This window comes from Nipponia nippon, unplaced genomic scaffold, assembly GCF_047370975.1.
Source record: "Nipponia nippon isolate SJK-2023a ecotype South Korea unplaced genomic scaffold, ASM4737097v1 scaffold_7, whole genome shotgun sequence".
Classification (NCBI taxonomy): domain Eukaryota; kingdom Metazoa; phylum Chordata; class Aves; order Pelecaniformes; family Threskiornithidae; genus Nipponia; species Nipponia nippon.
In genome coordinates, this window is record NW_028262391.1 from 18,486,022 (window position 1) to 18,513,286 (window position 27,265).

The window sequence follows — 27,265 nt, forward strand, 5'->3', positions numbered from 1 at the left end:
GGTCAAAACAGGTTCTAATAACAGACTTCTACCTTTTCAAACACCTTTGTCCCCACTACTCCTCCCAAAAAACAGTCCACAACCAAACCAACCCACCAAATAAAGATTTATTCTTTTGCAAAGGGGTGATGCACCAAGTGAAAAACTTAGCAGAGTCTGAGGCTTTGCTAACAAGCCCACCGAAAGTATGCACTAATGGATCAGGAACGCTGGGTACCACTACAACAATAAGTACTGGAACAGCCACTGCTGCCAGTAATGCAGCTGCTGATTTGGGCTCTCCCAGCTTACAACACAGCCGGGAGGATTCTTTGGATCTGAGCCCACAGGGGTAAGTGCACTACTTGTTGTGAACAATCCGTGGGTTTTTTGTTGTGGTTTGTTGTGTTGTGTGGTGGTTTGGTTGGGGGTTTTGGGTTGGGTTTGGTTTTTTTTGTTTTTATTTTTTTTAAAGTCTTGACTGACATGGGCCTGCTACAGTATCATCTGCATTTAGCTGTGATATTTTCCTCTAAAGAACTAAAATGGAGTAATGTTGAAGCTATCAATGGGTAGTATTGATTGATTTTATATGAAATGTTAAATAAACAAACAAAAAAACCCCCTCCAACCTTAGTGACCTGATAGTTACAATGTAATGATAAGAAACAATCCATGCTGTTTGAGGAGAGGCTGGAGAATGCCAAGAGCAACAGCTGTAGTCTCATGTAACTCTTGAGGACAGATTCTTTCAGAGAAATTATAGCTATGGTGCATGGTTCCTTTCTGCTGGAGACTGGAGGAAAAAAGTCATCCTTAAGTTATTTTGTTGGAATGCAACCATTTTGAACACTTGTAGAATTAGTATCTCTTCTAGGAATAAATTATTTTAGTGTTACACAGTTTGCCTTTATTTTAAAGGTGAAATGTTTGTCTTAATGTATTGGCATGATAAGGAAACTCACCTTACACCAGAATTGAAATATGTGAACTTGGGAAGTGTAGGGCTTGGTGAGTAGAAACTCCATAAATTGTTGAAAAAGTGCTTTCTGGGCTTTAATAGGGGAGGCAGGTCAAATACCCAGTGTCTTTTGGTATTTATTCAGTAGAGATTTGTGGATTTTTTTTTTTCTTTTTAAGTGTATTCAAATAAATTAATGAACCAGATACTAATGAACACAAATAAAAACATGAAAATTATGAGAAACCTTTATTCAGTGGCACTTCTGGCTGTATTTGGCTGCCCATAGTAGAAAGGTGACAGCAAGCAAAACACCTTCTTTCTGGATGGAGTAGTCACTTTGTCCTTCCAATTAAAATAGAACTGAGGCCCCTTCTCCCAGAGCTCATTCTTCCCTTGTGCCCTCCTTGTTATGGGATGGAACCTTTTGTTAATTCTTGAGGAAATAGCTGGCAGATGCATCTTAAACTGAAGGATGGGTATGTGTATGAATATGGTGGATGGAAGCATGTTACTTTATTTTTAAATTTGGACAGACGACTGAGTGATGTTCTAAAGAGAAAAAGACTGCCAAAACGAGGGCCAAGGAGACCAAAATACTCTCCTCCAAGAGATGATGACAAAGTAGACAATCAAGGTAAATAATTCTTAAAATGTGATACTCTGCTTTTAAATTTAAAAGGAGATAAACTTATAGGCTGTCAAAAGTGTTAGCTGTAGTAAACCTGTTTATTCTCTTAATTTTGTCTTTGCTTCCTCCAGCTAAAAGCCCTACAACTACTCAATCTCCTAAATCTTCCTTCTTGGCAAGTTTAAATCCTAAAACATGGGGAAGATTAAGCACACAGTCCAACAGTAATAATATTGAACCAGCACGAACAGCAGGAGTAAGTGGTCTTGCAAGGGCTGCTTCCAAGGATACCATTTCCAATAACAGGTACACACAAAAAATATCAAAATACTTCTAATATGGTGTTGACTTTGAGGTGCAGCTGTTTTCTTATGATAAGCCATCAGGTGATTAAGTAGCGCCTATCAAAGAAGGTTGAGCTTAACTACTGTTAAAATACCTCTGGAAGAAGAATCAAGAAATTAAGGTAGAGAAAATAACCTCTTAATAGTTTAAAGTAGCATGCTGGGGAAAAAACGGAGAATTGGGAAGAATGGTGCAAGAAGTAATCTGTAGAGAATAGACCTTTACTGTGTTGGAGTAAGAGAAGGGTTTTTGTCTGTGGCTGCTGTTAAACATGGGGGAAAATGATACTCTGGCTGTGTTTGTGGAGTATGCGAATGCTAATTGTGGCCAAATGCCTTTTGTGTGCTTTTTTACAGAGAAAAAATTAAGGGCTGGATTAAGGAGCAAGCCCATAAATTTGTAGAACGTTATTTTAGTTCTGAAAACATGGATGGAAGCAATCCTGCACTAAACGTATTACAGAGACTTTGCACTGCAACTGAACAACTCAACCTCCAGGTTAGAAATGGCAAACTTGCCTGGAGTTGGGGTGAGATTGGAAGCAGTAGAAGTATTTAAGAGGAAGATTATGTATGGCCAATATTTTAAGCATAGGTGGTGTTATCTTGAATGATGATACAGTGTTTCTTAACTTGCAATGCTTTGCTTGGGAGTTTGTTGGGTTGTGGTTTTTTTTTGTTAGGTTTTTTTTGGTTTGGGTTTTTTTGTTGTGGGTTTTTTTTTTTTAAGAGTTAGTGTATAAGTTCTGACATGTATAATTTATAATAAATGACTAGTATTAACAAGGACATTCTTGATTCCTAGCAATGTGTCACTTACATAGCATTTTATTTCAAACTTAAAAATTCTACAGTTAAGTGTTAGGGATAGACCTTATACCTAAAGAAGAACACAGTTTGTAATGTGAACTTTGGGGGTGGGGGAAGGACAAGAGGGAAGTAGCATTTTGTTGAAAGGATAGAAGAAATACAGATGGGGCCGAATCTACTAGCATCTCAAGAACTTGAGCCTTGTTTCTCAGACAGTTGTGATCCTTGATAGATGGTCTAAACCTGTAACTTCTAAAGTAGCTACGCAGCTGAGTTATGTTCTGTGCTTTGATCTAAGCAATCGTTAAAATATGAAAATTTCCCTCCTCTTCTCTCCCACACAGATGTCCTGTAAAATACATACTAATCTGAGTTGTGTGGTGTGGTTTGGGTTTTTTTGTGTTTTTTGTTTTGTTTTTGTTTTTAAAAAAAACCCTTCTGTTTGGAGCTCATCTTTACGTTGCATGAGACAGAAATGGGACCTCACATTTCTCTTAAAACAGGGAAAATGTGGATGTTGCCTGTAATGACTTCTCTTGAATGGTGAAACTGCTTATCCTCAGATTATTTGCCCTGTCATTGCTTGTATTGAGTTACTATATGCTCCAGACTTGCCCTTTTTTTCCCCTTCCTTTAGAGCCGTTTCATGCAGTAGGAGGAAAAATAGTATTTCATAAGCCCTTAATACCTGGGTAGTAAAATACTACCTTCATATTTTTCAGGTGGATGGTGGAACAGAGTGCCTTGTAGAAATCCGTAGCATTGTCTCGGAGTCTGACGTCTCCTCCTTTGAAATCCAGCATAGTGGGTTTGTTAAACAACTGCTGCTTTATTTGACATCTAAAAGTGAGAAAGATGCTGTAAGCAGGGATATCAGATTGAAAAGATTTCTTCATGTATTTTTTTCTTCTCCAGTAAGTTTTCTTGTTTATTGTTTTGTCATTCTTAATTGTCTTTCTCTCAAATTGTGCTTATCTGACCATCTGAGAGGTTCAGCAATGACCTTGACTTAAAGATGGAGTACAGAAGAAATGTTTTGTTTATGTCTAAGCTGTATAATACTACAACTTTCACGTGGTTCAATGTCTTTACAGGCTGTAAACTTTTTAGAATACCCTGTAATTACAGAAAATTCCACACAACAGTGGAAAAATTCCAAAATGACCAATTGTCTGAGTCTTGAACAACTTAAAAGTTGTTCCTGACTTTTAAGAAGTTGATGCGGAAAGAGTTTGGATAGTAATCTTATCACTTGCTCTCTTTAGTCCTAAATACTGCAAGAAACTAGATTGTCCTGTTTTTAAAGGAAGAAATTTGACGTGGAAGAGAGGAAAGTAGATAACTACAGCTTATAGCTTACTGCTCATGGTTAAGGGTGAATGCTTAAAATCTGTAGGGCTATTCCATTGAAACCAGGAGGGAAAAGTGTGTTCTTTGAAACAGGTCTTTCATAAACTTGTTATGTGTCATCTAGTCATCCTGATGCTGCTGCTTTAAGTGAGAGCAGTGATTCTTAATTTCTGTGGTGTGGGCGGTGGTGGGTTTTTGTTTGTTTGTATTTTTTAATGACTTGTGGTATAAATTGTTCAAGGTGGATTAATTCAAGTACATAACTAAAAGACTGGAATATATTTCAGCTTCCTGGAGAAGAACCCCTCGGAAGATTAGAGCCATTAGAAAATGCACCTTTGCTGGCATTAGTCCATAAAATGAACAATTGCCTCAGTCAGATGGAACAGTTTCCTGTCAAAGTGCATGACTTCCCTAGTGGAAATGGAACAGGGAGCAGGTAAGGATTAATGCTCAGGTAACAGTTTTGTTGGAAGCTTTTATTTTCCGAAACTTGTTTCAATGTTAGAAGTTCCAAGAGGTAATGGAAACTTCTGACCTAGTAAGGACAAAGCAATTACACAGTTGGCCTTTTTTTTAATTTGGTGGAAGATGGAATATTTAACCAAATGTTTGCTTACCATCTTGAAACTTTCTCACTTAGATTGGGGGTGGATGTGTAACTTAGATGCAATCTCTAAAGTTAAGCTTTAAAAATTCAAATGTTTTCCTTGCCCCGTGTAAAAAACATTGGAATGCTGGTATTTTTTAGTGAAGTAATTAAACTGCTGAGAGTTTGTATTACAGTGCTAAACTTTGTTATTCAGATAGGTTCTGTTCTCTGGGATGATAATGGATTGAGTGAAAACTGTTGGCTGTCAACATAGTTTAAAATAGCTGTAGACCTGCCCTGTGTCTTAAGATAGATTAAATTTGGAATCCAACTTGTTATTTGCATTTTAAGTAACAAATTTGACTGACTGAAGACCCAATTCTACAATTTCTTTTCTGTGCCTTTCTTTAATAAATCAACACTATTTTTCATTCAGTGTATAGCAGTTAGTCTATGTCAGTATAAGTTGCACGTAAGTTTGGAAAGTATTTTGTCATGCTGGCTAAAAGCGCAGACGTACTCCTGTGACTATTTAGAAATTAGGAGGGGAGGAGCATTGAAAATGAATTTTTGAAAACTATTCTTTAAAGTGAGAAATGCCAAAATCTTCTGTCTTTCAGGTAGTAAGATAGTGTGGATTTTTTTGTCACTAATTGTGACACAACATCCATTATATTAGATGTGTTAGAGCCTCACACTAGCATTAATCTAACTTACATTAAAATTCAGTACTTGTTTTTTGTGGAACTGTTAAAATCCATGATGATGAATACAATTCACAGATTTCTAATACTTGAAGGAATTAATTGTCTTGATACTGGCTTTTGCAAATAGTACGTGCTCTGTAATCTTACAACGCTTCCTAGTGTGCACTATTTCTGTAAAAAGTGGGATAACTACAAAAGTTACAAAGCTGCTAATCATAGAAGCAATATTCTGCTATTCTTTTTGATAGAAAATTAAACATGGGAAGTCAGACTACTGCAGCATTGTTTGACTGCTAGTCTTACTGTGGATTATGTCAATGAGGATTTTGAGGCATTAAGATTTGGTAGTCTTTCACTAGCACCTGGAAATAGAAGCAGCCCAAGATAAGAGGTTTGCGTATAAAAACGGCTAGCTTGAGTATTGATAGTTTGGCGAGATGGAACATGTATATAAACTATGCTTGGCAGGGAAACACAGAGGAGCTTTCAGGTTATCTCTTTAGGTCCTTATTAAAAAAACATATGAATGGGTACTTGCATTTTCCACGCCCAATTCTGATCCTTGTTGCACTGCAGGTAAACACAGCTCTAAATCTCACAGCTCTAAATCACACTGAACAACTTCAGGTCTTAGAGATGGTCAGTATAGGCCATATTGTAATCAGACCTCAGACTGGACTTTCTCTTAATCCATGTAGCTTCTATTGGAAATTGGATTTTGTCCAACTTGGATTCTAGTCTTCTTGTAGAGTAAAAATTTTAATCTATTTATTCAAATCTTAATAGCTTATTTTTAGAGAAATAGGCTGAGAAATAATACTCTGAAGAAATGAATCCATAAATGCATGTATAAGCCTATTTTAATGTATTTTTTTAAATGCAATTATGGTTATTAGATTCTTTGTGTAGCAACTTTTTTCACAAATTATTTTGAGTTTTTCTCTTAACAGAGGATCCCAAGCTTTAAAATTCTTCAATACACATCAGTTAAAATGTCAACTGCAAAGACATCCAGACTGTGCTAATGTGAAACAGTGGAAAGGTGGACCTGTGAAGATTGATCCTCTGGCTTTGGTACAAGCCATTGAAAGATACCTTGTAGTTAGAGGTACATATTTATATATATATATATTATACAGTCGCATGTTTTTTGCTTCTTGCGTAGTCACCACTGTCAGTAGTGTAGAGTCTGTAAAAACCTGCGAGGATTGTACTGAAGGCAAGTGGGAGGTACCTATAAATGTATCTTGCTCACAGGGGAGGAGAGTAAGGCTACAGAGAATCTTCTCTTTTCTGGGGCAAACTTTTTCCTGTTGTAAATAGTTCAGTCTAAATACTAACAGAAGTATAATCTAGTTGACTGTCAGATTGGCTGTAACTTGGCACTTTTGATGCCAGATGTTTATATTGAAATTCGTTATAACACGTCTGAACCTTACTTTTTTTAACTGATGTATTTTGGAACTGTTTTAGAAAGTAGAGTTTATAAAAGTCAGAGTACAAAAACATGGCTACATTTCGTATAAAAACAAATGAGGATGTCTTCTTCCTCTCTTGCCTCAGGCTATGGAAGAGTTAGAGAAGATGATGAGGATAGTGATGATGATGGGTCAGATGAAGAAATAGACGAATCTTTGGTAAGCTTTTGCTCTGGGGGTAAAGAGAGGGAACAGTGTGGGGAGAGGCTTAAAGAAAAGCTAGCAACGAGTTTCCTAACTTGTGTGGCTCTTTTGTTTTGTTCAGGCTGCTCAATTCTTAAATTCAGGGAATGTGAGACATAGACTGCAATTTTACATTGGAGATCACTTGCTGCCATACAATATGACTGTGTATCAAGCAGTTAGGCAGTACAGTTTGCAAGCTGAGGAGGAGAGGGAGTCTACAGATGATGAAAGCAACCCATTAGGAAGAGCTGGGATTTGGACAAAAACACATACCATTTGGTAAGTTGGCTAGAGAAATCAGGGGACAGCTTCTCCAGTTTCCTAGATGTATACAAGTAAAGAAAATTGGAACATAGCTGTCTTCTCCTCCCCCTCTGCCCTCCCACCTGAACCTGAAGCTTTGAATTTCCTGAAGTGCTTGAGATACTTAAATCTTGGTAAGAATTCATTGTTGGCTGCTGATGTTCTTTTTAGCTCATGAGCAAAGCTGATGAACAAGAAACGGGGAATCTTAAATGATACCTGCTAGATGGAGGGAAATCATTCTTAGTGTTAGGTAACTAACCAGCTAACCAAAACCAATAGAGAATGTGTCTGCAGTCTAAAAATAATGGTCAGCTTCATACTGGTTTTCATAGTGGATTGCTATGCAGGTATATGTATCCTCTGTTCATAATTTGCAAGGAGCAGTATTGACCTATGACTGTGTCAAACATTTTAACGTTCAGCAGTGTCTTTTTCTTTCTAATATTTAAATGTGTTATGCAAAAGCAAAAAACCCAACCAAAACCACTTTCTTTTTTTGTCTATACTTTCTGCTTCTCTTCTTACAGTTCATGGAGCTGGAGGGTCCTCATGTTTTCTCCCCCATAACATACTTTGCTTCTGAGGGCCTAGCTTCAAAGGCTGGATCATATCCAAATGCATTGGTTTTGTCCTTCTGCTTTTAACTGTCATTCAAGTAAAATTCTGATAATCAAAGAACTAACACTTTTATAACTGCTTTCGTTTTAGTGTAAGTTAGTATTTCACAAACATGTTTTTAACTTTTAATTGCTTTTTAGGTACAAACCTGTGCGAGAGGATGAAGATGGTAATAAGGACTGTGTTGGTGGTAAAAGAGGAAGAGCACAAACGGCTCCCACGAAAACCTCCCCTAGAAATTCTAAAAAGCATGATGAATTGTGGCATGGTGAGTGTGTTGCCTTGCTAATATGTTAGATTTGTGAAATTTCTGAAAGGATGGGGAGGAAGAGTATTTAGAGACACCATAGTATTTCTTCTAAAGCAAGCATAGTGTAAGAAAAGTAAGCATATATTAATGTGTGTATTAAAACTAAAATTAAGATGCTTAGTGAATTGTCTAACTAAACTCCTGTAGTTAAGTGAATGCCATGACTAATACTACCTAGACTCCTAATAATGAACTCTTGGAAAGACTTCTGATTGATTTGTTTTGATAACATACTCTTCTTTTTTTCTTTTTTTTTTTTTTTCTTCTCCTGCTAGACGGTGTATGCCCTTCGGTATTAAATCCTCTAGAAGTTTACCTCATATCTACTCCACCTGAAAACATAACGTTTGAAGATCCCTCATTAGATGTTATTCTTCTTTTGAGAGTTTTACATGCTATCAGTCGATACTGGTATTACTTGTATGATGTGAGTAGAGCACTTAAATCACTTTCTTACTTGATACAGACAACTCTGTCCTGAAACACCTTAAAATAGCCTTCTTCCCCTCTCCGCTGTGCCCCACCAAGACAGAATAATGCAAATAATATCATCTTCCCCTACCTATTTCTCTAACTTCCGGTAAGATAAGGGCTATAAATTCTTAAACTCAATCATATTTCCTCTATAGTGTGTTAAACACATTTTCCATGCTTTTTTCCATCCTTAAATTCAAGGAGCAACATTATTCCTGAAAAGCAAATTAATAGTAAAAACTTAGTCTTTCTTTCATGGCTTAGACTCTGTATGACCAACGTGACAATGAAAGGCTTTGTTTTGCTTTTCTTGTGATGATAAGCAAATTAGAAGCATAAAAAAACCTCTTAACAAAGGCTTGGTATTTCTTCCAGCATTTCTTTAACTAGAAGTACATTGTTTTTATTTAATGCAGAATGCAATCTGCAAGGAGATAATTCCAACCTCAGAGTTTATCAACAGTAAACTGACAGCGAAAGCAAACAGGCAGCTTCAGGATCCCTTGGTAATTATGACAGGAAACATACCAACTTGGCTGACAGAACTTGGAAAAACATGGTATGAATGACTTACTCTATAGTATTCCTAATTTGAATTCAGTAGGCCTCTTGGCTGGGCACCCAAGGTGCATCATATGTTACAAGGCTTCTGAAAGTGCTGGGGGAGAGTAAAATGTAGTCACAGAAGTCTTGCTACGTTACATAGTGACCTTGGATGAATGTTTACACATATATTGCATAGTTTAAACCAAATCTGGAGGGATAGACTAGCTGCAAAGTTTGGGCCACTTCTTACAGGAGTTTCTGAGCAATTTGAAGTTTCCTCATTGAAATAATAGTACTTGATTATTCATGTCATTTTTTTTCTCCTGTTAAACTGCGTAGTGACATTTTTCTCGTACCAGTACATTTATCTTGGCATGTTCAGTATGGTACAAAGGAAAGCATTTTTATAATCACTGATAAAATATTATAAATAACTTTATAAAGCTATAGTCATAGTACTTTGTAGTATCTTGATACAGAGTACAAGCTGTAAAACTCTTGCGCTTGAAAGAATAAGAAATCAGAGTTGACATTCCTGGATTTTTCAAGCATGTTAATTGAAGCAACATCGGTGACGATTGACTGGAAACACTTACTCTAGAGAAACTATTTGGTTTTTCATTTTTAAAATAAGCTCTCTAAATTTCTTCATAAACATTCCAGATGACAAATGATGAGTATGAATGTATATTCTTATACGAACATCTGTAGCAGTATTTGTTCTGTAAAACTGCGTTTTCACTTAAATGTCAGTGGAGGACTGCACTGTTAATGTACACATGCCTTCGAGAATAGTAGAACTGATAAAATAAAAGTTTCTCTGGTAGATTATTTGAAGTGTTGTTTCAAAATGGTGGAAGGTAGAATGCTGGTACTGCTGTAGGCAGGGTTTCATATTCCTCCCAGTACAGGAGCTTGAGCCATCTTCTTAAAGTCTTTGATCTAAATTAGGTTTACTAATTGTAAAACAGGTGTGAACAAGTAAAAGAATATTCATTTTCTGATATGAACTTAGCATAGCCAAGGCATTCAAGTATTTTGAGTTATTTTTCTGGAAGAGTTAGAAGTTTCTGGAATTTCCTGTGGTTCCTTCTTGTATTAAATTCCATCTCTAGACTCTGGCTCTTTAAGTGTTGTAACTAAAACTAAAGTGTGTTCTGGAAGGCTTCCTTTGGAGGCTGCTTTCACCACAGTGTTTAATAAAGCACTAATTTCAGGCATACTGCATTTCTATTGTGTTTTAAACTAAACTATAGTTGCAGATGCTAGTTGGAACCCAGCTAACTAATCCAATGCTCTTTACAGCCCATTTTTCTTTCCATTTGATACCCGCCAAATGCTGTTTTATGTAACTGCTTTTGATCGTGATCGAGCCATGCAAAGACTACTGGATACTAATCCAGAAATCAATCAATCAGATTCTCAGGATAGCAGAGTGGCACCACGACTGGACAGGAAAAAAGTAGGTATATCTTGTTTAAAAATGGAATGAATGATATGTTTATTTTTATATTGTCTTTAAAAATATCACTGTGAGCACGATTTATTTGTAAAACTTCATGTGTTCGTAGTATAGCGATGAAGGGGAGGTTTGTTTTTATTCATTTAAGAGCCCCTGGGTAGAAAGCACAATGTCTTCTAGGTGTCTGCCACTAGGTGGCAGAAGGGGCTAGAGTATGCTACACTGCTTTCTCACATCCTGCTTAACTTTGGAGTCTTTGCATAATTTCTGAAACTATACTCCAAGAATGAGCTCTAAGTTTTAGGTTACATTAGTGATATTTCCATATATTAGCTTGTAAACATCTGTTTTGATTTATGTAGAATTTCAGAATAATTAAAGCAATAGGATTTAGACCTGTCAGTGTTACCTGAATAAACAAAAGCATTGTCCTTGTATTCTGGGAGAGTATTAAACTTCCTGTCACAACATAATAAAATTAATCTGTGACTGGTTTAAATTGAGGGAGTCTTGGGTGTCTGCCTTGAATCTGGAGAGATTTTATCTTAAACTAAGATCTGCTGTGTAGTATAGATCTGCTATATGATCTTGAATACCTCTGGGGTAAAAAGGCAAGAGACATGAGAATCTAGTTCAACTAGAATATAGCTTCCAACATGTAGGAATCCCAGTACTGTTGTGGGTGTGGGTAGGTTGTTTGTTTTTTTTTCTGGGTGGGTGTTTTGTTTTTTTGAAACCTGCCACTTTCCCTACTAGAAAATCCGCAAGGGCAGGGGATAAGATTGTTCCTTTAGGTTGCTGGACTTTGGCGTCTTTATTCTGTGTTTTATTCTCCATATATTAGTTCAAAGGTATGTAACATCACATGGCAAAACTTCTCTGCTATGTTATAGTCCTACTGCCAGATTCTTGGCAAGAGTAGTACCTATTAATTATACTGATACAAATATAAGGCATTGGTTTTTCATTTTATATCAGACACTTTAATTCTAGTCAGTTTTCATACAGAAGCAAGAATTATTTTATCAAAGTATAAGCTTACAAATTGTTGAACTGTGGAACTATTAGCATGGGGTGGAAAAACTTGCATAACTGATTTTTTTTCCTGTTGTAACTGCCTTGGGAGCTGGGACTTACAGACATAATTTCACTACTTAAAACTTCTCTAATGTGTAGCGCACTGTGAACAGAGATGAGCTGTTGAAACAGGCAGAATCTGTGATGCAGGATCTAGGCAGTTCAAGAGCCATGTTGGAAATCCAGTATGAGAATGAAGTAAGTAATATCAATGCAGTCTAATTTAACTCCTTTTTACTGAAGATTAATACAAAAAAGCTACAACTTCCATAGAATGACTTGGTCAGACTCTTGGTCCTTCCCAGTGCTGGTGCTGCAAAATTTTATCTATTAATTATCCCTAATCCACTTGGTGATGATTTTTAGTTGCTAGGAGAAACTCTTTTTGATCTACTAAATTTCATAATCTGTCTTATTCTGCAAAGCACTTTTTTCTAACTCTAAGCAAACAGCTGTGTGCGTTTTTCCTGTAATATGATTATTAGGTGGTTAATACTTTTAGTCCACTATTATTCCCTCTGATATGTAGTCTTTCTAAGCTGTCTTAGTCATATTGTAAATGTTGGTGTAGTTAGGTTCTCTAGATGCTTTTTGCAATGCGGTCATCTTTGTAGCCAATAACGTACTATATTTCTCAGACTAAGTAAAGATTTTGATATTCAAACTGACCTAATGGACTCATTTATTTATCTCATTTCCCCCTCCTATCCCTGCACCCTCCCTCCCCCTGAAGGTTGGCACAGGCCTAGGCCCCACGCTAGAGTTCTATGCACTTGTATCTCAGGAACTACAGAGAGCAGACTTAGGCCTTTGGAGGGGAGAAGAAGTGACTTTAGCCAATCCAAAAGGTAAATGTTTTACTACCTAAACTCTCAATATTGATCTAATATTGAATTGATTCTAAGTTGACTTTAATTATGTGAATGGCTTTGATTGAAAGAGCACCTTAGTTTGTGGTCAGATAATATGCTTCGTGATAGTGTGTGATTATCTTTGTGTGGGGCTTTTTTTTGGTTTTGTGCGTGTTGGCTTTTTTTTTTTTAATTTTATAAGAAGCTTTAGATTATGGTTATCTGATAGCTGCTTTCAAACTTGTGTCTGGAATGAAGCTAGCAGTGTATGTATTGAACTCTTTTTCTTTCTTCCTCAACAGGAAGCCAGGAAGGTACCAAGTACATCCATAACCTTCAAGGCCTTTTTGCACTTCCTTTTGGTAGAACAGCCAAGCCAGCTCACATTGCAAAAGTTAAAATGAAGTTTCGCTTTCTGGGAAAACTAATGGCCAAGGCAATCATGGATTTTAGACTGGTGAGAATAAAATGGAAAATGTGATTCTGAAGGTTAAATGAAAATTCTAGTTCTGACTTGGGGAAAAAATAGCATTAAGAGTTGCATGGAATTATTTTCAGCTCTAGCAGTTTGGGTGGGGTGGGGGGAAATGCAGCTGAGCTTTTGAAGCGGAAAGGGTAGTGTAGGTTGAAGATCTTTACAGTGGCTTTTGAGACTATAGTGAAAAAAGGAAAAGCCATTGCCTGCCATGTATTGCAGTCTCTCTCCCATCTTCTTTCAGGATCATTTTGGGCTTATTCCAGCTGCTAGCTTGCTGATTGCTCTAATGTATATGCACTAGGCAGTCAGTTTTTCTTGACTGTAAATTTCTCGGGTAAAAGCACTCAGACATGGTGTTTTGGTGTGTGCCAGAACTATAAACTAGTAAACAGTATTCTAGATCTAGTCAAGAGATAAAATAGCAAAAAATATAGTTTTGGAAGACACTTCAATACTAAACAAAGTTTCAATTTCCAGGTGGACCTTCCTCTTGGACTTCCTTTTTATAAATGGATGTTACGACAGGAAACTTCCTTGACATCGCATGACTTGTTCAGTATTGATCCAGTAGTAGCCAAATCAATATATCACCTTGAAGATATTGTAAGACAAAAGAAAAGACTTGAACAGGACAAAACACAGGTGGGAAAGTAACCCTAAGAATGAAAGAGTGTACCTTCACACATGCTTGGATTTTATGAAGTAGCCATAATTGAGAGTGTATGGTAGTGCTTAATACTGATGGTAATAGTGATAATCACTTCATTCAAATAAAAGGAGTAGTTTTAATGTTATTAAATCATTGGCTAGTAATTATAACACAGTCTTTTTGTAATGTAGACTCTAACATTAGAAATTTTTTATTATGAGATTCTTCTGTGTGATCAAACACAGGCTAGAAATGGCTAAAAATGCCAGTTGTTTGCCTAAGGTAATTTCTTTTTGGTTCACTTCGAAAAGACCGACCACCTTTATCAGAGGGGGAAAAAAAAAATCTATCCTTGATTTTTGAACATTCAAAAGGCTTAGCTTTTTTTATTAGTTGGTTTAGTAAAATTTTCAGGTTTTCTTAGGAGCGTCTTTTTGTGGGTTTTTTTCCTCCCCCACTGAAAGCTGTATGCAGAACTAGTGTAAACTGGCTTCATATGTGAGCATACAGGTTCTTTTATAGATAGAGAAGAGTCTCTTAATTTTTCAAGGTTATCCACTCCTAGCTAAAAATAATACCATTCAGTGTTGCAGAATAGCGATAAAAGGTCTTTGGCATGCATGCTCTTTCTAGCATCCAATGTTAATAAATGGTAGGTGGTAATAACCTAATTTATACTCCTAATACATCTGCTTTGTTACTAGTGAAGTTATTGCAAGCTTGTGGGCCTTTTGTTCCTCTTCACCTCACTGTCTCTCTCTCCTTGATCACCGCTTTTAATTTCCCAACAAGAGTTTGAAAAACCTGAAACCTGGTGGATGAAAGCTGAAAAATGTCAGTATGCATGCCAAATATGAATGCCATTAACTATTCTAAGGATAAAACATAGCCTAAGAACTTTAGCGTATTACATATCTCCTTCTCTTGCAATACTATTTTTCTAAATAAATAATATGCAAGAAGTTAAAAGTAATTCCAAAATTGCTAGAAAAAAGTGTACTGCTATGGTCTTTCAAGTTTATCCATTAAGATAGTTTATTTGGTTTGTCTTGGTTTACTGTTATGTATGAAAAAATATAGAAGGAAAGCAAGGACTACTGTAACAGTATTAATAGTAATATTCCTATAGAGAAGTTTACTTAGTCAAAACTGCTTTAGAAGTCATAACTTTTGGATAAGTTAATGTGAATGAATTGTTCTCACTGGTTTTCACTTCAATTTTTTAGACCAAAGAAAGTCTACAGTATGCATTGGAGGCTCTGACTATGAATGGCTGCTCAGTGGAAGATCTAGGGCTGGACTTCACACTCCCTGGGTTTCCTAATATAGAACTGAAAAAAGGGGGAAAAGATACACCAGTCACCATCCACAATTTAGAGGAGTATCTCAGAGTACGTAAAAGCAAACCTAGAACTAAAACTTTCTTCATTCTTCCTCACCTTGCTCCCAAGTAGTTTTGTTTCCATATATATATTTCAGTTCATTCTTGTGAACTAGGCAGAGCAATAATTTTCCTACTTCCTGCTTCTGTTCTGTACTAGTTTATTACTACAGAAAAACTGTTTAAATCCTAGTCAGCACACCTGACTTGAAAATTTTATAGTACAAAAAAGTCTGGTTTATACATAATGAAGTTTCCAGAAGTATGGGGTTTTTTTGATAAAAAGTATTGTTGTAAGTGGAGCAATTTGAGCTGTGGACTTTCAGAATCTTTTAACACATTCCCACATTTGCATATGGTAATGAATCTGTTTGCAATAGTGAGTTAGCATCCACACTTCAGTGGGCTTTGAACTGCCATAGTAATAGTGAAATGTTTTGGAGTTAGACTTAAGAAAACATCAGCTTAGTTGCAAGTCAAACCCCCCCAAAAAACACAAAAACAAAGAAACCCCCAAACCATAAAACAAAACGGGTAAGGAACAGCAAACAAAATAGTGCCATAATAAGTTGACGGTACACCTGCATATTGACTTATTCCTATGTCAGAAGGGACATAAAACCTAGAAAAACAAAAGGGTGATACTGCTGAACAAAGGTAGAAAACCATTTATGCATAAGAAAAAGCGTTAAAGAGAATAGGTTAAAAACAACCTGGAAAAGAGATGAGGAAAGGAAGGAAGAATGCAATATTATCACATGAAGTCATGAGTGGGATGGAGGCAAGAATGATTGATTGCATCATGAAAAAGCCATTATTCCTATTCCTAAATAATACATTTTCTGACAGGTTAGTCTGCTTCCAGTTTCAGTCTGAGAACTGTTAAGATTTTCAAGAACTGATAAGAAACATATCTGATGTTGTGGTAGAAATGATTCAGTAAGGGGCATATAAGCTCCTGGATATCAACTGAGAACTTTGCAAAGTTATCCCGTAATCCTTACAACTGAATATTGAGCAGTTGCTGTTCATCTTCCAGATTCAAGCTGTTATGCGCATATCCACTTCTCATATCTTTATTTGTTGAAAGTAAATTCTGCTAGTCAAGAATCACTTGTGTAATTAAACATATTTGGATATAAAGCTGTTTGCAGATTTACAGATGGGCAATGCCAACAATTGTAGTTTGTTAGAAACAGCACTTGCAGTCTCTATTTACTGAGGAAAGCTGAGAAAGGTTGCTTTCAAGTCTGATTTTCTTAGAGTGTGCAGTCAGTTTTTTTTTTTTCTTCTCGGTAACACATATCGGGTATCTGATATGCTGAGAAAGGCTTGCAGACATCTCGGATGACCTGTAGTTGTCCTATTGTAGGCCTCTGGCATTGTAAAGGAAAACCAGATTATTACAGAGAGGTTGCTTTCTGCTTCTTTCTAAACAACTTTTGGGACTATTTTCTTTAAAGGACACCTGTGCACTTTTTCTGTCCTTGCTTTATATTCCTGCCTTATAGAGGATACTTTAAGCTAGATCCCAGTGATTAGCATTACAGTCTTGATGTTAAGGAAATGGAAATTATTTCAGAGAGAAAATTAGTGTCCTCTGTATCACAAGTATGATGAATTGCATTTTAGAAACAGTATATCTAAATTACCAGCTAGCCTGTACAGCTCCCTGTGGGTCAGCTGCCCTGCTCTTGAAAATGTCATTTTCATTAAAATCTTGTGTGTGGATTACCATTAGAAGTAGTTTATAAAGCTAGAACATCCTACTGTTACTCTTCATGCCTCTTCTGCAGTCATGTCATTCCACCCTCCGCCTCCCTTTTTTTCATCCAAGGACGGTTCCCACAGGAGCTACCTTTATCTGAAAGTAGAACTATTTCAGCTACCAGTATAGTGAAAGACTTTATTCTCTGTGCCCCCCCGCCCTGCTTCTCCTCTGTACTATAAAGAAAGAGGCCAACTTGTTTGTTCTAAATTTGTGGACAAAAAGTTTCTGGAGTGCAGTTTTTTTTGCCTAACAATTTGATCTCCTCTTTGAATCCACAAGAATACAGTGCAGCTTAATTTTGGTCAGCAACTCTGCTGCTAGAATAGCCATAGAATATTCTATGTTATAGAACACAATAGAACAGCCTTCCGTGCTGCTGGTGCTTACCAGCTTGCTCTTCAGTATTACAACCTAATGCATGGAAGTAGGGGTATGTGTCTTACCTGAAATTCAATGCTTGACTCTGTAGGAAAGCTTATCAACAGATCCTAATAGGCTTTCATATCTGAGGCTTTCTGGAACAAGTAACTTCAATTATTGGGACAGGGTTAAATACTTGCTTTAGGAGTCCAGCAGTACCAATGAGGTTTTTTTATCATATTCAGATGCATCCTTAGATGTCTTTCAAAGCTTTTCTCAGCATTCTGGGTCAGAGCTTTTAACACATTTAAAAACTAGTAGCTGTGTGGTGACAACACATCTTTTACAACCAGCCTTCATTTCCTGCTGGAGTTGAGGGTAGCCAAGGCAAGTGTAATAATCAGTAGCACTAACTGACAAAAGAATCCGAACTTGGCATGCAATCTGCCATGTATAATATATTTTTTTTTTTTAATTTGGTGGAGAAATACTGGCTGCAGGAGACTTAAAAGAAACTTGGTCTTGTTTGTGTCATGCCTGCCCCCCCCCCCCCCCCCGTGATTATTGTTTCAGTATGTGCTGTCCACTTTGGATGGTGAATTTAATCCCGAGATGCTAACTGCAGATACAAAAACAAAGCAAAAAAACCAAAAACAAACAAACAAACCAAAAAAAACCCAAACAAACAAAAAACCAAAAACCAAACCAAAACACAAAAACATTAGACTACTGTCTTACTGTCTTTTGCCTTCTGATTCTTACCAAATCCCAGTAACATGATATGAAGTTATCTCTTCCCCCCCCCCCCGGGATTCTTATAATACTAAGCTATTGAATATAACAAAAAAACTAAAGTTACTTTTTGTAACTATATATTAGAAAAGGGACCCATATGTTTCCATGGGGGAAACTAATATCATACTACCAATGATGCCCTAAGGATTTCTCTTTCAGTTGCTGAATTTTAAATGGATATTAGTGTACAGAGAGAACATCTAGGTTAGGCTTCTAAAAATATCTAATAAATGTTTAGATTTGTTTTAAAATATTTTGTTAAATAGGATCAGTTTAACCAGCTATTCTGAATTCCATGTATTAACCTTGTTATATCAAAAATAAAGGCAAATAAGTTGTTTAAACTCTGTGATTTGCATGCTTAGGGTATTCTAAATATGGCGGTGTTTGAACTCCAGATGACTTTTGATAATTTGCAATGACAGACCACATGAGAAAGTTGTAAAGAAAAAACCCAACAAATTATTTGTCTGTTGCATTGCAGCAGCACTGCACTTGCACACAGGCAGCAGTATGAGCTTATGAATTAAGGCAGAATGAGGCAATGCTGTAGAGCAGCTCCATAAATCAAAGTTGAAACTCTGTCACAACTACAGTGAGCATATGGCTGGGCTTCTGTAGAGTTTTTTCTGCAGCTGTAGTCTTTTGTAAAGTAGCGATCATTCCATGCTTCCTTTGTTCAAATGACTTTTTTCCCTTTTTCTGCAGTTGGTTATATTCTGGGCACTAAATGAAGGTGTTGCCAGACAGTTTGACTCATTCAGAGATGGATTTGAATCGGTCTTCCCCCTCAGTCATCTTCAGTACTTCTATCCTGAGGAGGTTGGTAAACCTGTTTTTACTGATGCTTTTATAACCTTATATCTATACGTATGGACAGTCTGAACCTAGGTATGCACTGGATGCAGTGTAGTTGTCACAGAGTCTGATTACTTTACATTTCTGATGCATATTAATAAAACTTGGTGTCCTTTAAATTGCATACTTAAATGTTATTGATTTCTGTATTTGGTGGTCATTTATTTGATACTTTTAGTATGAACGGCTCCATTTTCTTTAAAATTGACTGTATCCAGCTTTTCTGAGAAATGTGCTTAAATTTATATATGCAGGCTCTATATTGGTATGGATACTTTAATTAATTCCTTGTATTGCAGTACCTCTTAATAGCTATAGATGTGGATGCTACCTGGATGTTTTCTATAAAAAAAAAAAAAGTGGTTAGCTCTTTAACAAAGCTTTAGACAGTAGAAGGAGATTCAGATGAAGGGGTAAAGAATAAGGATAGTTGGTCTTGCCTTGTTCTCACCACCCACCATATCAATTTCCTAGTAAAATTCTTGCACTCTTGAGTGGACTGAATTGAGACACAGTTATGGCTGTCTGGACTAGAAGAGAGAATGTTTTATTACTCAGCCTTTAGGGAGTTTATTTGAAGACTGTAGTTCAAAGGGTTTGTTTACCTTCATAAACTACACCTTTGACTTCATGAAGAAATATTGAGCATGCTCTGAAGCAGTGTGTCAGCCAAGCCTTTGTGTTACTCTTTTGTTCTTGGTGCTTTGCGATGTAAGAGTCTCTTAAAGCTGAGATCTGTAACTGCTCATAGTGATTCTTCTTCATGCCTCTCTGTTGGTACTACTTTCAAAGAGCACCACCACCTTGTTTTCTGCAACAAATTTAAGGCTAGTTAAAAATAGCAGATTTTTCTAGTTTCTCCAGTGTTTTACCCAAACTTCCCCGTTTTGTAGTATATGTGATGCTGTTCTTCTGTCTTGCCGTTGTGTGGCATGGTTTGATGCTTGCTTCTGCTTGGAAATTTTAAAATACGGACACTGGTCTGTTGCTAATCTACTAATACAGTTGCTCAAAATTAAGCCGTAAAGAGTAGTGTGAGATGTAAGATATCCTTTCCTTAATAGGATATACATGTGTGATCTTGTGTTCTGTTGCTGATAGCTATCCAGCCATTTGAATCTTTTTACAAACCATTCCTAAACGATTATAAAGAACTTGTAAAATTCTTTTGTTCATGAATGGAACAGCTAGGTGTGTCAAACCTCTGGTTTTATTGAGACCAGGGCTTTACAACTCCTCATGTATCCTAGAAGGATGTATGTAGATGTTTTTAATGTTTTCACTGTAGCCTGTCATCTCTGCTTGCCCAAGTGCATAGAAAGAATAGGCAAAATAATTTAAGTACAAAACGGCTGACAGATCCATTTCTGTCTAATGATTGATATTTTCTTCTGTGTTTTTTTTTTTTTCTTTCAAAGAAGACCTCGAGAGTTCTAAAAAGCAAGTGTGAACACTCTATTCTTCCCATTCCCCTAGATTGCTTTAACAGTTAAGGCATTTTTGGTTCTCCAGTGTAAATTGCTTATGAGGACTCTGTTCTAAGAGATACATTCAGCATGTCATGTAGTAGTGGATTGTATGCAAAGGCAGATTCAGCAAATATCACTGGGATGCAGCTATTGCATTCAAAGAATTTGGGAGGATTGCTTGGGGTGACTGAGGTTGTTCTGCAGCAGGCTGTTCCAGAAAGTAGAACGCTGTAATAGTAGTCAGAACGGACAGTACTCGTTCTACCTCAAGTTCTAAAGGGGAAAATTTCCTTCCTTGTTTTTTAATTTTATAGTTGGAGCAGCTCTTGTGCGGCAGTAAAACAGACACTTGGGATGCAAAGACTTTAATGGAATGTTGCAGGCCAGATCACGGTTATACACATGACAGGTAACATGGTGTTGGTCTTGTTAAAAAATAAATAAATATTAGCACTAGAAATTACATATTTAAATAATCTTGGTATACTGTTACTCAAGCTAAAAGAATTACATGAAATTTATTAGAAAATACTCATGCTGCACTGAATATGAATGTGATGCAATTATCTTAACTATAAACAGAATAATAATAGCCTGCTTTTTTCCCCTCTTTAGTCGAGCAGTGAAGTATCTCTTTGAAATTCTCAGTAGCTTTGATAGTGAGCAGCAAAGACTGTTTCTTCAGTTTGTGACTGGTAGCCCCAGACTGCCTGTAGGAGGTAGGTTTTGTTTATTACATATTGCTATATGTGAAATCAGTATTATTAATGCGTTTCAGAATAAGTGGATTATTTCAGTATGGGAAAAAATTACTTATCTGTGTATTTTAGGGGTTCATACTTGTTTGACATTTCTAGTTTCAGAAGCGGTTAGGTAGACTTCAGGTAGAATTCTCACACTTTGTGTTAATCTCATGACATTTCAGTTGACTCTCTCCAGGTTTAATTTATGTTACCAGATAACCTACCAGAGGGCAAAAAATAGTTCAAAATTTAAACAAAACTGAAAACCCATAGTACTGTATTTCTCAGCCAGAGGTGCATTAAGTTATGACAACAACAAAATGATGCATTGCTACCTGGAAACAATAATCTTTTTCTCTAGAAAGGAAACAATACTAGCATAGTAAACTTCCAGGACACGTTTAAGTTGGATATTAGAAAAAACTTCTTCACCAAAAGGGCAGTCAGGCACTGGACCAGGCTGCCCAGGGAGGTGGTTGAGTCTCCATCCCTGGAGGTATTTACAAGACAGGTAGACGTGGTGCTCGAGGACATGGTTTAGTGGTGGACTTGGCAGTGCTAGGTTAACAGTTGGACTCGATGGGGTCTTTTCCAACCTTAACGATTCTATGATTCTATAGTGATAAACTTTAATTTCTCCCCCTTTTGAATTTCAGAATTTAGATGAGAGACAGTGAGGAAAACTGAGGAATTTTGCTGTCTTTGCTAGGGACCATTATAGAATACACATTTTACCGTATTCTCAGCTGAATGCTTCGCAAGTAAAAACAGAATTTATGCATCTGTTCCATTATTACGTTCTTTGGGGTTTGTGTTTATGTTTTCTAATTAAAGAATTGACATTATAAGAAAGAGTTAATTCTTCTAAAAAAAAAATTTTTTTTTAGAGCTCTTCTGGGGAAAGATGGTGCAGACAGGATTAAGGGTTAGGAGTATAAAAACCTTAGCTGGAGTAAAAAAAAAAGTACAACAGTTATGGATAACTTCTGAGAATCTTAAAAAATGTGTATGAAACCAACAAAATCTTAAAAATATTGTGATTGGAGTAGGTTTTTTTACACATACAGAACACAGAATTAAGAGCTAGATGCATCTAGATTCTTTTTTTTTTTTTATTCATCTTGGAAAACTAATCTACAGAAAGGATTTTAGGTATTTTTTTAGCTTGCTACATGGCCGTATAAAGCCATATTCTAAACTTTTAAAAATGGAGATTAAAAAGTCAGTTATGAGATGTATGCTTCTGTCACTGTTAGATGTCTACAGTGTTAACTGTGGGTTTTCAAGAGGAACAACCTTATTCTGAATGTCTTTTCTCATTAATAGGCTTTCGAAGTTTGAATCCTCCGTTGACAATTGTACGCAAGACATTTGAGTCTACAGAGAATCCAGATGATTTCTTGCCCTCAGTAATGACTTGTGTGAACTATCTCAAATTGCCGGACTATTCAACTATTGAGATAATGCGTGAAAAACTCTTGATAGCTGCAAGAGAAGGGCAGCAGTCATTCCATCTTTCCTGATCACAATGAAAAATGCAATGTCTGCCTGTTACAGCAAAAGAGAAACTCATGATTCTTTTCTAAGTATATCACCTGAGTCAAGGAAACGTGTTACGCCTTCTTGTTGTAGAAAAACGGCTTGCAGATTATAAACAAAGACACTTGGTTGATATTCATTAAAGGCCCCTATGGACTTAAAGTGATCAGGCCCTAAAAGTTGTTGTGACAAGGTTTCTTTAGCAAGTTCTTGTTTAAATTATCATTTATTTGATGAGTGAAGTTTTTAACTTGCTTTGCTGTGTGAAATTTAAAAAGGGATGTTTTTCCAGGCTGGAACAATAAATGTCGCTGTGCAGTTTAATACTGGGCTGTGTGTATCCATCTAGCTAAGTCTGAAGTTTTTCCTCCAAAGACAACTTTTGTACATAAGTACAGAAATTAAAATACACCATGTATTTGACAAATCTAGTTCAGTAGACTAGTTCTGTGTACCCTCACCTGCCTCTAATTTTACCCATCCTCATGTATTGTCTGATGTGCAATTCACTTGATTCTTTTTGTGTGCAACATTCAACAATTGTTATGTTTTGGTTAGCATGGGCATTTAACTGCTCCATGCCTCTTTCTCTGATTAAGATAATTTAAATTTTACTGAAATCAAATATATATTGTCAATATAATTCAGCCTTTGTAACTAGGTAGAACCTTTCTTATAGCATAGTTTTACTGTAGTGGTAGGATATGATGGCAACAGCCTTTACCAGTCGACGCTCTAGAGCTGTTTACACAGTGATTCAGGCAGCAAAAGCCTCTTAAGAGGCTAGGAAGAATTATTTCTTTCAAGTAGTTGAAGTCCAACAGCTTGGGCTGGCCAGTGTGTATTGTGGTAAGGCCAGAGCATTTCGAATCGATGTAAAGTTTTTTAAAAGAGAAATTAGTTGTTTCATTCCCTGTTTGAGTAAACAGTTTTCTTGTTCTTGATCTAAGTTCCTGGTTACTTTTGTATTTTTTCTTCTTTTTTTTTTTTTTCCCCTCCCAGCGCTAGCTTGGAACAAACAGTTCAGCCTTTGTCTTTTGACACAGATAAAGCACCTGTAAGCAATGCTCTGTCCAACTGTTTTATGTGCTGATTTCTCAAATCTGCAATAATTTACTTCATCAGGTTAATGTTTTTACCTGAATATAAATAAACAAGTTTGCTTCACCTTTTTGTTCATAGTTTTGTACTGTATGCATAAAGTTCAATTGTGTAAATTACTGTAATGCAAGTAAATCATCCTAAAATCTACTTGGCTAAAAGCCCGCAACTTGTGGATGATTTACTACTAAAACAAGACCTTTTAAGACCTCCAACTTTGAGGGAAATTTTTTTCTTTCTGTGGGTTCAAAAAATGGGCAATTACAAATATTCCTGAGATGTACCTGCTATATTGTTCATCTCTATGAAAATGTGATAGTTACTGACTTTTATTCAACTTTGAGAAATCAAAATTCATTTCAGTGCTTAGAAATTGTTAAATTCTGGCTAATCAGGCTAGTATTTCCCCTAAACTAACAATAACAAGTTTTCTTTTATCTAGCTGAAGAACTTGTACTTCCAGAATATGTATTTCAGTACATGTAATGGACATTCTTCCAGTGAACATTCACAGAATTACATGTGGTTGCTCATACCAGTGCCACTGAAATGTAATGCAAATCTGTCATGAGCATGAGTAGAATGTGAAATCCTTGCACAAAGAACCTGATAACTGAACAGTTTCTACTACCGTATTAAAACTGAAAGAAGGTGCTTCACACTGTACATATAATAATGGTAGTGCACAGTGCGGCATAGTTTTCATAAAACTTCAAGGCAGTGTTTAAACTATGGACTGGTGTTTAAATTGTTCTGATAACTTGATCAAACTGAGCACAAAAAAGTGTTTATAGTGTGTGGATAGCAATTTGTTCATTTTTTAAGGTTCTATATTTTAAAAAAAACTGACTTGTGTAAAAAAAAAAAAAAAGAAAAGCTAATATTTTGTATTAAAATATCATGTGTATTGATATTTTTTTACCCATGTTGTCTCCCTCTAGAATCTGGCTTTCATCGACTTGGAAATTTTGAGGAGTTCTCAAATTTTGATATATATATATAGCCATTGTATAACTCTGTTTCAATGGGAAGATAAGTTGTTGGTTGCCTGTTTAAAAAGCAAGGAAAAAACAAGTACCCGTGGTGACAATTGATTTTTGTTGTGCTGGCTGTCGTTTTCAGCACAGACCAAGGATGTAGTTGGCCTGAAAAGTGAATGAAGCCCTTTTGGGTGACACTTTTTTTTCCCCACCCCCCCCCCCCACCAAGGGCAACTTTTAGTGTATTGGAAGAGCAGTCTGGCTTAAAAGGTAAAGGTAGTAAATTGAAGAATAAATTGAAGAGTCAGTTCTCATGACTGCAGTACTTTCCTACAAACAGAACTGTAGGATCTAAGAGTAGCTGAGAACAAGTGGAGGGGTGGGGCAAGATCTTCGGGATTCCTCCTTTTCAGGAACTTTGGATTAAGGGAAAAACTCACTAAAACCAATCATAGGTGTGTGCAGCTGCCTGTTGAGGACTATGTAGCCCTCAGGAGAATATGTAGTTGTCTTAGTACTGAACTGTTTTGTATATCTTTATAAGGTATAATAAAAGGTACAATAAGAAGTCTTATTTTTGAAAATAGAGGCTTTTTTTAACATGGTAAGTTCAACTGGTTGTAGAGAAAACCAGCCATCAGTTACTGTTTTGGATGAGTTTCATGTCCTAAATTAAGAAAAGCAGCAAAAAAATCATTCATGGAAAAAAGTGCCATCCAAGCACTGATAGCTGCTACTGAACTTGTGCAGTGATTTTTTCGTTGTTGTTGTTGTTTTTATTGTTGTTAGATATTTGCTTTATACAGAAATCTTTTGTGTAGGGAACATTTAAGTAGTATCAGATCTGACACGAGTTAGTAAGTTGTAGTGCTTTTTTACTTCACGTTTTGTAGGAAGACGTACAAGAATTAATCCCAAGTATGTGTAAAATCCCCATGCCCATGACCAAACTTGATCAGATATTGAAGTTTTCATATGCAGACTGCTCACATGATTGAATTGCCTAGATTCTGCCTTCTTTCCCCTCAACCATATCTTTTTTATTTTTTATTTTTTTTTACCCCCATCTCCTTTCCCTTACTGAGCTCTCCTGTGCCGAGAAGGTGGGTGCCTAAGGGCAGGGACTGATGAAATTCCAAGTGCCTGCATCACTTGTGCCCTCTTTTCTGGCGGCTGCTGGAGGTAGGTCTGTCCTCTGTAGTGTTTCTGGGCCCTGTCCCACCTGTTTTCAGCACCCTGTGTTCGCTTGAGTAATACCAGCTCCCATCACCTGAGAAGCCTGTACCTCTGCAGGGGGCTTTCCACCAGGAACCGAAAGCCTACCTGACTTCAGGGATAATGCCTTGCTTTTAATGTGAGCATGCCTCCCCCAAGCCAAAAGGCTTTTCTATAGCTAAAACTGTTGGCAGAATGGGGAAAAATAAAAAGCTTTGCTGAGATGGATTACAAGAAAAAGCTTGGAAGGGGTGGGGAAATCTTACTGGTAGCTGAGCCTTTCCAGGGCTTTTTGTGTCTCTTCCTCCTCCTTGACTTTCCTGGTCTCTCAATAGCTTGAACTGGAAAACCTCTATGCCATGTGATCTCTTTCTGTGATCCTGCAGGAATTTCACAGCTGTGTGCTCTCAACTCGCTGTATCTCTCCCAGTGCATTGTGTTTTTAATAGCTTTTTCTCAGATGAGGGAGTTGGTTGCCCCAAGAGTAGCAGTAGTCACCCCACCCCAGCGCCCTCAGCACAACAGCATAAGCTGCACAGTCACACGTATTTTAACAGAACATTAATGCACATTCGTACAGTGGATAGGAAACAAACTTCATGGCTCTACTGCCTGTGACTAACAGTGAATAGCTCAAGGAAGAACTGCTTCAGTGGACTGGGGTAGAAGATGGCTTTAGAGGAATACTACGTCCTTGTCTCCTGGTACTGAAATGTGCATGTGCCTGATCAATCAGGCATCGGGCTGCTTTGAGGGTGGAGGAGCAGCAGGTCTTGGGTGTCTCCTTTGCTGTGTGCATCTGGGGAGTCTTGAAATCTGGAACCATCAACAGGACAACTAAGTGGAGGGGAAATGGTGAAGATACATCCAATATTTTCAAGGCACTAGATGAAAGTTCCTGGTAGCTCTAAGTCTAGTTTGGCAGCAACTTCTGCAAACCTGGTTCAAAGAGGAAAAATAAAACAAAAAAAACCCCAAACCAATGAAAAGACGCCCTAAAAAGAGTAATAGATGAAAGTGTGCGCTGCCCCCGCTCTCCTCCCCCCCCCCCCCCCCAAAAAGAAGGGAGGGGGATTCCCAACTCCTGTGACATCTCCTCTTGTTAAGAAGGAAACCGTCCAGTTCAAGCTGTAAGCAGCATGTTGGCGTAAAGCAACAAGTGTGCTGTGGGTTGTGTGGTTTGTGTTTTTTTGTTTTTTTTTTTTTTTCTTTGGTCCTGTCTACCTCCGTCCCCCCACCACTTT

General features: G+C 37.0%; 1 protein-coding gene across 10 annotated transcripts in view; it reads left to right on the forward strand.

The window, feature by feature from the left end:
* TRIP12 (thyroid hormone receptor interactor 12) overlaps window positions 1-23,892 on the forward strand; it is an 82,679-nt gene extending 58,787 nt beyond the window's left edge. For 8 of the 10 annotated variants that reach the window (XM_087740440.1, XM_087740439.1, XM_087740445.1 and 5 more), the window contains 22 exons: window positions 124-331; window positions 1,477-1,577; window positions 1,703-1,877; window positions 2,273-2,414; window positions 3,448-3,639; window positions 4,363-4,514; window positions 6,310-6,482; window positions 6,938-7,011; window positions 7,118-7,317; window positions 8,103-8,230; window positions 8,548-8,699; window positions 9,163-9,305; window positions 10,598-10,754; window positions 11,931-12,029; window positions 12,565-12,679; window positions 12,985-13,139; window positions 13,638-13,802; window positions 15,036-15,200; window positions 18,825-18,938; window positions 20,758-20,852; window positions 21,059-21,162; window positions 22,513-23,892. In XM_087740440.1, the coding sequence (XP_087596566.1) occupies window positions 124-331; window positions 1,477-1,577; window positions 1,703-1,877; window positions 2,273-2,414; window positions 3,448-3,639; window positions 4,363-4,514; window positions 6,310-6,482; window positions 6,938-7,011; window positions 7,118-7,317; window positions 8,103-8,230; window positions 8,548-8,699; window positions 9,163-9,305; window positions 10,598-10,754; window positions 11,931-12,029; window positions 12,565-12,679; window positions 12,985-13,139; window positions 13,638-13,802; window positions 15,036-15,200; window positions 18,825-18,938; window positions 20,758-20,852; window positions 21,059-21,162; window positions 22,513-22,709 (3,206 nt within the window). In that variant the 3' untranslated portion in view covers window positions 22,710-23,892. The remainder of the gene's footprint in view (window positions 1-123; window positions 332-1,476; window positions 1,578-1,702; window positions 1,878-2,272; window positions 2,415-3,447; window positions 3,640-4,362; window positions 4,515-6,309; window positions 6,483-6,937; window positions 7,012-7,117; window positions 7,318-8,102; window positions 8,231-8,547; window positions 8,700-9,162; window positions 9,306-10,597; window positions 10,755-11,930; window positions 12,030-12,564; window positions 12,680-12,984; window positions 13,140-13,637; window positions 13,803-15,035; window positions 15,201-18,824; window positions 18,939-20,757; window positions 20,853-21,058; window positions 21,163-22,512) is intronic. The other 2 variants (XM_087740444.1, XM_087740448.1) reach the window with 1 other exon arrangement.
* Window positions 23,893-27,265: the final 3,373 nt, after the last annotated feature.